This window comes from Varanus komodoensis, unplaced genomic scaffold (genome assembly GCF_004798865.1).
Source record: "Varanus komodoensis strain SLA01 unplaced genomic scaffold, ASM479886v1 scaffold88, whole genome shotgun sequence".
NCBI lineage: Eukaryota > Metazoa > Chordata > Lepidosauria > Squamata > Varanidae > Varanus > Varanus komodoensis.
This window is the reverse complement of record NW_025336576.1, coordinates 914,354-925,703: the sequence shown is the minus strand read 5'-3', so window position 1 is coordinate 925,703 and position 11,350 is coordinate 914,354. Positions and strand designations below refer to the sequence as shown.

The 11,350-nt window shown below is 49.4% G+C and overlaps 1 protein-coding gene across 1 annotated transcript; it reads left to right on the top strand.

Annotated features, from left to right (window-relative positions):
* The first annotated feature begins 1,424 nt into the window (after positions 1-1,424).
* On the top strand, positions 1,425-11,136 carry NFU1 (NFU1 iron-sulfur cluster scaffold). The gene is made up of 8 exons (XM_044417402.1): positions 1,425-1,492; positions 3,332-3,438; positions 4,211-4,346; positions 6,998-7,064; positions 7,775-7,889; positions 8,453-8,516; positions 9,738-9,912; positions 10,588-11,136. The coding sequence occupies exons 1-8, from the start codon at positions 1,452-1,454 to the stop codon at positions 10,627-10,629; spliced, it is 747 nt and encodes a 248-aa protein (XP_044273337.1). The 5' UTR covers positions 1,425-1,451; the 3' UTR covers positions 10,630-11,136.
* Positions 11,137-11,350: the final 214 nt, after the last annotated feature.

Sequence of the window (11,350 nt, the reverse complement as noted above, 5' to 3'; positions counted from 1 at the left end):
AGCCGTGCGGCTCCTTCGACACCACCCCAGTGCACACGCGCGTGCTGTGGGCGCACTGGCATTTCCCAGGCTGCCACATGGGCGGCCGCACCGCTTGCTGGCCAGAAACACTCCGAGAGCCATGGCTGCCGCTTCCCCAGCGGCGCCCAGCCAGTGCAGGGGACGGACGGGGGACGTCCCAAAGGCTGGAGAGCCCGGTTGTGGGGAAGGCTGCCCCAGGGCCGCGCCTCTGTGTGCCTAAAGGGCGCCAGACACATGGTGTGCTGTTGCAAAGGGACAAAAAGTGCCATGGAAATGTCACGCTGCTGTGGAGAGGGACGGTGGCTCGAGAGGGCCTTCCTTGAAATCTCTCCGGGGCAACCCTTTGGGAGCAAGCTAGAGGCAAGGCCGCAGGGCTTCTGAGCCAGCGGGAAGGCAAGCGTCGCTGGTGAGCCTGCGGTTCTCTGCACGCACCGCAAACCTGGCACTCTTGGTGCTCACGAGGGAGCCCCGACTGCATGCAGTGTGCGTATTTCCTGGAAAAGCACGGAGGGCTACATCCTAGCGTTGGGGCACACAGAAACGGAGTGAGTCAGAAGGGGTCTCCTGGGCCATCTGGTCTGATCCCGGGCTCCACTCAAGGCATCTGCTCAGGCTGAGTGTGAGCCTCTCGGGGTTGGTCCGTGGCCAGCCCCCACCAGATGTTTCCACCTGCGTCTTCGTAAGGCTCACTGTTGGCTAGGTTGGCTGGGGCTGGTGAGAGCCACAGCTGGAAACATCTGGGGGCCCCCACGAGGCAAACCCTGCGCAGCTTTTCATGCTGACCGTGGCTTCGGCCCCCTCCCTGTTCGGTTTGCTTCTTCACCTTCCAAAGGTCTCTGGGCAGTGCACAAGTACGTGAAAAAATACGAACGACGAAGCAACAAAGCACTCATGCAGCAGCACGTACCATGAATCCAAAGGAGCGACAGGACACCGAAGTGGCAAGAGCCGCAAAAGAAAACCGAGCAAAGCTCTAGACGACCTCAGCAAATTTAATCAGCAGCCCAGATGGTGCCCGCCTTGGGGTTCTTAAAGAGCTCCATTAAGAAAGCGCTGGCCTGCTCGCTAAAATATGTCCTATATCCCGAGGAGCAGCCTCGGTGCACAGGGCCGGGGGTGGCCGGGCTGGCAGCGGTTCTTGAAAAGGCGTCCGGGGAGCTGGGGCACGCGCGCGGGTTCGCCGGGCATCTGCTCGGGGGTCCCGGCGGGCGCAGGGGGGTCGAGCCCGCTGGAGGGGCGCCGGCGCGACCGGCTCTCCCACGGCGGCGGCTCTGCTCCCGCGCCCGGTAGGCGGCGGCTCTCTCTCGCGGGCGGCCCAGGGCTCCGCGGCGCCCGCCTGGCCGGCAGGGCCGCGCCTCCCCCGCCGGGTGCCCGCGCGCGCGCGCGCATGCGCGGAAGGGTGTCCTTCGCCGTCCGCCGGCAGAGCCAAGATGGCGGCGGGGAGGAGGCTGGCGGCCGGGCTGGGCGGCCGGTAGGTGACGCGGGCGAGCGACGAGGGGCCGGCCCGGGGCGAGGCGAGGCGAGGCGAGGCGGGGTGCGCGGCGGCGGGGCTGCCCGGAGCCCTCCGGGGCCCGGCCGGTCTAGCCGCGGCGGGCTCGGGAGGCGTCCTGAGGCGGCCCGGGATCGGGATCCGGACCCCGACCCCGACCCCGCGGGCGTCCGCTGTCTTCCCGGCCGTGCCCGGGTGCGAGCGAGCGCCGTCGCAGGCGGGCGGTGCTGGCGCGCTCGGGCAGGAGGCCGAGGCGGGAGCCCCGGGACCGCCCGCCGCCCCCGAGCTGCCCCGGTGTTGCGTCGGGCGCTTCCCGGGCGCGGGGTCCGCCGATGGGCCGTTGGGTGGGTCGTGAGGCTGTCTGGCTCTCGTGGGTCCTGCTGAACCGTCCCAAGACGCCGCTGAGGGGCTGTCTGAAAAGGCTTTTTTCTCATACGTGCATGTGCAGTAGTTCTCTGCAGATCGCACCCCCGCTCTTGGAAGCAGCCGGCGAGCTCACCCCGCTTTACCAAAGCGCAGGGCATTTTTGCAGGAAAGAATGACTGAATAGGGCGAGATTCTCACAACCGTCTCAACGCACGTACATCCGGGTGAACACAGGTTCAGGGTAATGTGTGGACACGCTCTCCGTGTGAGACATCATCTCATATCCATGCCCGTTGCACAGAAAGAGGAAGGCCCGAGGCCCTTGTGTTGCACATCTGTGTTTGGAAAGGCAGCAGTTTTAATTGCATCACTATAGAATTCTTCACCATTACAGGCTTCATCACATGGATCATGCATACCAACTCGCATGTTGTTATTAGCTCAACGGGACACACCACTTAGGACACTATAAAGAGCCAGCGTGGTGTAGTGGTGAAGAGCGCGGGACTGGGACTCAGAGGATCCGGGTTCGAGTCCCCACTCGGCCATGGAGCCAGCTGGGTGACTTTGGGCCAGTCACAGACTCTCAGCCCAACCTACCTCACAGGGTTGTTGTTGTGGGGATAAGATGGAGGAGGAGAATGATGTAAGCTGCCTTGAGCCCTTCGTAGGAAAAAGGCAGGATATAAATTGAAATAAAAAAAAAAACCGGTTTGTTCAGATATTTATGGTTCCATGTGCTAAGACTTGTCAGCTTCTGGTGATGGAAGAATATGCAGGCTCTTGAGTTTTAGGTGCTCTAAAGCTTGCGTGTTTATTTCATTGAAGCAAACTAATGCAACCTTAAATTGTTGTTATTGGTAAGAGCTGTGCTAGTATTTTGGTCTTTTAGTCTATCATGCATATAGTTTGCATTTTAAAAGTACTAAAGATGACCAACATTTGTGTATTTGCATTTAAGGGGAAGAGAAAAACTGGAGAACAGGTACACAATCCTGGATTAAAACTAGTAATAAAACCCCCAGAGGAGTAGCTGCCTATGGTGCACAGTAGAATCACAGTCATTAGTTTACAAATAGTTTCTTACACCTCCAGTTGTGCAAAACAAAACTCTGTTTCAAGTATCTCCTCCTCTCCTAGCATTATGCAGCACAAGGGTAGTTTTAGGGATAGGTTGTTGGAATTCTAGTCTACATTCAGCTATTGACTCTGCATGGACTTGGCCAGTTTGGTAAACCAGGGCTCTTAATGGCTATGATAGAAATAAAGGAATACTGTTAATCTGCCTTGAGCCTAAAATACGAAAGGGTCTAATTTGCAAGATGGTACAGTTAAGCGTTTATTGAGTAGTTCTAAACTGTTGATGTCTTGGGAGTGGTATAGTCTGTTCCATAAGACTAAGAATCTGAAACTAGCATTCTCTTGTTAAGATTGAGTATCTTTTTCTTCCGTGAGCTTTTGTCATTTGGGATTAAAAGATGTTAATGCAGCAACTAAACGATCTCTGCATTTTGCTGCCCAGCGGAAGCTGCTTCTTCCACCTGCCAAACTACAGACCAAAGGTGAGTAGTAAGCATGTCCTGAAGCAGGGAAATATAGTTAAGAAAATGGTGTCACTTTCTTGCTTTTCCATCCACCTGGCCCTGAGCCCCTTATTTCTGTATTTTAGCAAGGAAGTTGCTGCAGCGTGGGAAGGGGAAATGTGCCTTGTTTTCTCTTCTCCTTCATGAATCTTCATTGGACAAAGTGGGAGGGGGGGTCTTTAATCTTATGGCAGATGGTCCCTCAACCATTGTTTAATTTCCTGGCCAGTAACAACAAAACTGTTCCGTGAAAGCTCCAAAGCATGCTTTTGCTTCCATGTCATTCCTTCTGCAGTGTTATGTTCTGTCAAATTAATTTAACTGCTATAGTGTGTAATGAATTTCATGTATTTGTATCATGTCTCTATACATTATTTAAAGGAGGACATAGCATGTCAATAGTAGCTACCTCTTTGCTTTGTGGGATATCAGTTATGTGAGAATCTGAGATCAATAAGGAACAGAAAGCATCTGGAAATGGCTCCTCGTGGCCCCTTGGTTGGAGCAGCTCTGTGTGCCTCTGAGCACCAGAGGTTCCAGAGAAGCAAAGCAGGGTTTCCACGGCTGCAGTGTTCTGCTTGTCTGCCGCGAGAATTGCCCGGTGGAAGCAGAGTGCTGGCTTGGACGAGCCCTCCCTGCCTGATCCAGCAGAGCTCTCTCACCAGGCAGTGTGTTCTCTGCTACGAGGACTGGATGCAGGTTAGGCTTTACTAATACTTTCCTATTTTAACGGGTGCCTTTTCTGTTTCAGTGCGGTCTATGTTTATTCAGACACAGGACACTCCAAATCCAAACAGTCTGAAATTTATCCCAGGGAAACCAGTCCTGGAGTCCCGAACTATAGAATTCACCTCTCCAGCCTCCACATACTGCTCGCCCTTAGCAAGGTTTGTTCTTTGTGAGTTGTGCGACAAAGATTTGGTCCTGTGCCCAGAACAAATTGTTTTCAATTATAGTTGCTTGGGACAAACTGCATGTTGCACTCCTGCCCGGTATGCAATGAACTTGGAGGGCGCCTTACCCCTTGCAAGCATTCTTGGGTGGGTGATTTGCATCAGAACAGAGAAGAAAAGAAAAGAGAGAAGAAAAGGCTTAACTATTTCCTTGCTCAGTTTTTTGCCTGAAATTTTAAATCTCTCAGTTGTCTTTACCCCTGCCAGGGTTCTGGACCTATTCTGACCCTCAAGGCACCCTATATGAAATGTTCTGAGGATAGAAACAGCTCGAATGTGATTTCAGGAGAAGGATACACATCCCAGGTTGCCTTCCCTTCTCATCTAAAAAACAAACCCCTTTCCTGCAAGTGCTTTGCAAAGAAGGTGTCCGGGGGCCTTTGTGACACAGCACAGAGTGCATTTTGCCCCTTGTCTAGAGACTGCTCTGTCCTAGTTCTTCCTGCACTGGTGTGTGCGAATGTGCAATTTGTGTATTGTCAGGCACACATGTGACTGTGCATGTAAAAGGGCTATTACAGCCATGTGCTGTAGCAATGCTGTAATCGGACATATTACAGAAGTCTTGGAAATTAATCCAAAAATGTTTTTAATAAGTTTTATTCTTAATATATACCTAACCAAAAAATAAATAAATAAAAAGCATCAGTCATCGGAAACATCAGACCTACTGGGTCAGCCCCCCACATTTTTTCTTTTTATGTTAAATTATAGACATATTTAAGTCTATGCGTAGTCCCGTTTTTCAAGCCAATGATAAAAAGAGTCCCAGGTTTGATAGAAAGCTGTATCTTTCTCCTTCAGAGACAAAGTCAATCTGTCCATTTCCGCACAGTCCAAGATCTTTTTTAGGATCAGTTCATCAGTAGGTGCTCTTCACTCTTCCAGTGTTGGGCAAATGCAATCCTCGCCGCAGTGGTTACATGTGGGGTCAAATACATTGCTTGTTTACTAAGATCATCAGGTGCCATGCCTAATAAAAAACTTCAGGTTTAAATGTTAGAGGTTTTTGTAACATTTCCTCAAGCCATTTGTGTATTTTCATCCAATATTTGTTTGCCTTATCACATGTCCACCACATATGATAAAAAGTACCCGATTTGTGTTTACATTTCCAACATCCATTTGGCATATTTGGAAACATCTTAGCTAACCTATTTGGCGACAGATACCATCTATAAAACATTTTATACAGATTTTCTTTATATGAAGTTGCTAATGTTACTTTAATATTTCTTTCCCACAGCTTCTGCCATTTCTCTAACTCAATATTATATCCAAAGTTTTGCACCCACATTATCATAGTTTCCATAACCTGTTCATTTTCCATTCTCCTATCTAGTACGAAGTTATGTAATCTTTTAATCATTATCTCATCTGATTTAAGAATCAAGTGATCAAATGCTGTTGGCTCCTTATAAAAGCCCCACATTCTATAGTCTTTATCATATCTCGATTGCATTTGAACCTTGTGCCACCAAGAAATATTAATTCCTTGTTCTTGTATTTCTTGATTCAATTTTAATCCTCCATCATTATCCAAAATATCATCATATCTCACGATCGTATCAAAATTCAATGCATTTGGATATACAAAAGCTTCCATAGGTGAAACCATCTTGGTAATTTAGTATACAGTTTTATTTTTAACTTTTCCCACACCGACATTAATGATTTCCTAATATAATGATTTAAGACACAACCCTGTACCTTACACTTTTCATACAACATATAAGCGTGCCAACCCATTTGCAAATCATGCCCTTCAAGATACAAGATTCTCTTATTTCTTAAAGTTATCCATTCTTTTAGCCACGTTAAAACAGAAGCTTGAAATTGATCCAAAACATGTTGACTAACTTGTCTGTCCGTGTGTGCAATGTGTCCATTTTTGCTGGGTATGCCTAAAGGTGGTTAATATCTGGCACAGGTGAGTGACTTCCATGAAAAAGATTTGGCAGGGAGAGCTTTGGTTCGCCCTGATGTGCCCAACAACCCCTCCCCTGCACATTTGTGTGGAAATCAGTGGTGCTACGTCCAGGCAGGCATGTTCTGGATCGCAGCCTTAAGGAGTACTGTGAATATCAAGGCGCAAACATGCATTTATGTATTTTCAGCATTTGCACACTGCTCTGTATCCAAGCAGATTGCGGAGCAGTGACCCCGTGAAGTTAAAATACTTAAATCTGGACATTAACAGCATGAAAAAAAAGCAAGATAACATTAAGGCCATGGCTGGATTTCAGGAAAAGCTTCCTGGAATGAGCTTGCCTTTAGCAGGTGCTGAAAGCAGCGGTGTGTCGGCGCTGTCCACCTTGCTGGGACAGGGAATGCCATAGCTATGGGGCTGCCGTGCCGAAGGCTGCTCTCCCGGTGGACTCCAGGCAAGCCCCTGGGCCGGGTGGAAGCACCCGGAGAGCCTCCTCGACGGCCGTAGCGACTGGGCGGCTTGGAAGGGGAGAGGCACGCTCTCTGGTGTCCTGCTGTGAGCCAGCAGGAAAACCCGAGAGCACTCACGACGAGCAGAGGCTGGGTGGCCGCCTTTATTTTTCAAAGTCTTGTTCTTTTGATTTACCTTTTGATAGACAGCTCTTCAGGATTGAAGGAGTAAAGAGCATCTTCCTTGGGACAGATTTCATCACTGTCACAAAGGTAAGCCTGCAGTAAGATCTTAACACTCTGCGTATGACCTATGCAAAGTCTGTAGGGAGAGATCACATATGTTTCTGATGTGGCTCAGTCCCTTTAGATTAAAAACAATCTAAAGGGATTTTTGAAAACAATAAAAACGGCACAGCAACAGAATCCATCTGAGGGCCCAGTAATACTGCAACTAATTTTCAAAGGCCAACCTGAGAAAGTGCTCTGAGGGCATTAGTTCACCCCGCACCCAATTAGGAATTTTCCTCCCGCTGCAGTCTTACCCAGAGTCCAAGTCTGAATGCTTTGGGGAAGCAGTATAAAATACTCCTTTTTGGGCTGCTCTTTGGGACTTAGGGTAAAGCTGGAAAGGGATAGAGAGAGCCCACTCATGGAGGAAATGTTATTCCGCTCCCTGCCCCAGCCCTTCATGGGCTCCTGAAACCCTCATGGATCCTCTCTCTGTCCGGGGTGTGAGGAAGGAGGAGGGCAGTTCTGCAGGCATTACTGCAGCCTCTGGCAGACGGAAGGAAGTCCTGCTTGAGGGCCATCGCTCCAGAGTTGGGGGGCCCACGTTAGGCATATGGGATCCCTGGGACAAACAGGAGGATCGCTGTCGGCATCCCTTGGCTTAAGGTTCCCAGAGGCACACGGCCGGCCCACATTCAGCATGGACTGAGGTCTGCTCATACGCACCTGTGCTCTTCCTGAACTCTTCCTAGGAGAGCGAGGAGCTGGACTGGAACTTAATAAAGCCGGATGTTTATGCAACTATTATGGATTTCTATGCTTCTGGCTTACCTGTCATTACTGAAGAGGCACCTCATTCTGAAACAGGTAAGTGGTGGATCATATGGTTGACGTGGTCTTACTGCTCAGGCACAGTAAACCTCTGAGTATCAGGTGCCGTTGGCAAGCAGCAGCGGAAGGCCCTCCCCGTGATGCGCTGCTTGTGTGGTTCCAGAGCCATCCGCCGGGGCACTGCCCGGGACGTGATGCTGGACTCGCTCGGCTGGCCTTCCCCAGTCTGCCGCCTGCCAGCCTCCCTCACCAGCCTGACCACTGGGGAAGCCTGGGCTGGGTGGCTCTGTGCCGGCCCAGCAGGGTGGTCCTGGCGTTCCCTGCCAGGACAGCTCGTACGGGGTCTGTGCCTCTGATGGGCTGAGGCTCACAGGGCTCCCTCGGGGATCTTACCTCTCTCTGCCATTCCCCACCTGTGCTCGTTTCACTTTGGGGTGCTGCTAGTTCACAGTTGTCATGTTTGTTCCACAAGGGCAGGAAGTAACATTTTATCAATCATTTGCACGAGTCTTCTATGCTATTCTAAGACAATTGTCATTTCACTGTCTGGCAACGTTTGCTGATTGGGTCATTGTTTCTACCTTGCATGAACCTTCAAGCTCCATCAGAAGAAGATGATGAAGTTGTATTAATGATAAAAGAACTGCTGGATACTAGAATAAGGTACAACTTTGTTTGCTATACATTTGGAAAAGTTCAATGACGGTGGTTGAATTCCCAGTCTGTAATTTGAGTGATAGTTTATTGCACCGACAGACCCAGAAACGCTTGGTAGGTGGGGTGTGAAAGCAGTGGTTTGTTCACCCTGGGATCTTCTGATGTTCTTTGTTTGGCAGGCCCCACTCCTCCCCCCTCATTTTTTCCCAGCTTTTGGCGGAGGTCTGTGATTTAAAAGCACGCTTCAAAAAGGGATGACAGTGAACATGTTGCACATGGGCCAGGAATACAAGCCAGAAATGTTGGTGGAATTAATCATTGCTCATCTAGATACGCTCTTTAAATATTTAGCTTTCTCATTCTAAGGCCAAATATTTCTGTTAAAACTGCTTGTTCTCCAGTATTAGTCAGAAGGACATCAGAGAAGGTTTTACAGTTGTGCATTTGTGTTTTGGTGTTTGTGTCAATATTCACAGTGAAGCGTTTCCAGTGCTTTGGGATACGCTAGTTCTGCAAACAGTGTGCTGGTTGTTTCTTTTGTAAATAGCGGAAATGCTGTTGGGAAGGGAAAGGCCAGTGGAAGCATGAAATGCAGCGGCTGGTCTTTGTGGCAATATAGGTGCAGCCTGTCCTCGAATGGCTTCCCGAGCTCTGAACTGGATGGATGAATTCTTCAGTTTAAAGAGCAGATGGGATTCGGTAATGGCTGGTGGTAGCAATGGCAGCAGCAGTGAATAATACAAGCAGTCCCGAACGCATCAAGAAGGCAGCCTTGCGTAAGGAAGGTCTTTACATGAAGCACAGGCCTTTTCAGTGTGGAGGCGTCTTGCCTTACAGCGGGGATGGGCGCTTGGTGCCCCTCCTAGCGTTTGGGCCTTCGGTTCCCCTAGCCAGAGCTTGCCAACCCTCTGAATTTGCAAGAATATATGCAAGAATCAGTTCTTCCCGGCACGGGATAAGAGTTGCTGCAGCACAGACCTTGCACTTGGAAAATGCACAGCTCTGGCCAGAATTTTCCAAGGAAAAATGGATGATGGCTTGGAGGAAGAGAAGGGAGGTGGCTTGATGGATTGCCCAAAGCACGGCAGAATTTACGTAAATGGGAGCAGGAGAACGGGGGGACAGAGCAGGGTATTTTGGGGGCGGGGGGCTCGCTCCTCAATGTTGGAGGGGTTGTTTCTTCCACTGCCATTTTGTCCCTCATGTACATGACTTCATGCTCCTCAGGCCGACGGTCCAGGAGGATGGCGGGGATGTTGTATTTAAGGGCTTTGAAGATGGGATCGTGCAGTTACAACTGCAAGGCTCATGTACAAGTTGTCCCAGTTCCATCATAACGCTGAAGAATGGGATACAAAACATGCTGCAGTTCTATATTCCAGAAGTAGAAGGTGTGGAACAGGTAAGCACAACTGAGAGGCATGAATAGTGCTCCGAAGGAAGAGAATTTCTTCCTCAAACCTCAGAGCGTCTTTGCTGGTTTAAAAAAGCAGAAATTGATGCCTCAAATCTATTATTTGCTTGTTTACTTTTATTAAAGGAGACTTATATTCTGCTGAATTGTACACATGCCTCTCCGACTGTGGTGGGGGGGGCGGGGGGGGTTCAGAGGGTGGCTGCCGGCCCTGCCCTGCGGCCTGTCTTCCAGAGATGAACTGTGGCCACAGAACAGCCGGCAGGGTCTCCCTGGGCGGTCTTCAGAGTCCTTTGGGTATGCTTAGGCAAAGGCAGCTGCCGGGGGCCCTGGTCCTCAGCTGCTGGGCTTTGTATGCCAGCCTGATATTTTCCATGGGGCTAGTAGGCCGTCGGAGAATTCCTTGCACCGAGGTGTAACGTGACCACAGCCGTGTCGCTCTGAGCCCTCTGCCCACTCCAGACTGCACTGGCGGCTCAGCCCAGTAACTCATGTTAAGGCGACGCGCAGGAGGGTCCTCTGGGCAGGACCCCCTTGTATAAAACGGCTCACCTACACGGAACCTGGAGGCATTGTGGAGTCTGATGCCTATATTTATGTGCTTGTATGTGTTTGGTTTTGCAAATAGCTGCTGTGACTTAGAGTTAGTTTGTTGTCTTTCAGGTTGTTGATAACGATAATGAAGAACAAATGAACTCAACCTGAATTGAGGAAATCTTTGGACTTTTCTAAATGAGCCACATAGTAGAGAAAAAAATCTCAGTTGGCATCACTCTTACTAGGCACCTTTCAATTGCTCTTATTTCTGCTTCATGATTTTAAGGAAACAATAGAAAATATTCATAGAGGTTGGATTGCCAACTTTTTTTGTTTGGGTTTTTTTTTGAACCAAAGTACAACAATGTTTGAATGTGGACAGACTGTGGCATTCATAAAATATTTCCCCCCTTATTTTGCTTTAGGTAGCTTCTACATATTTTGAAAGCTGATGTACTGAGAAATACTGATTAATCTGAGCCCTTCCTGTTACTCAGAATCAGATCTGTTTTGAGTCCCTTTATCAATCTACTTACAACTTCCTCCTCCTATAAATGCAAGATGCTGTAGCAAGTGAAATAACTAAACTCGATCTTTTATTTTGCTTTGGTCTTGACCTTATTGTACAGTTTTCACCTTTTGAACTGTCATTGAACCAGTAAAGCATCAGTGGCATTTGTTTATTACTTCATTTGCATAAAGGTGGGATGTTCAAGAACTGTCTTGCCGTACTCCCAGTGGACTGCACTGCCTGTGCCACCGTTTTCCAAGTTAGTCTCTTGTTCTCAGCCGTGCGAATGGAGGTTTGCCTGTCCCTCTGTCTCTGGGGCAGCGCTGCAGCAGGGCCCGCCTTCCCTGGGATCCTAATGCTATCTTGTTGCAAGGTCAC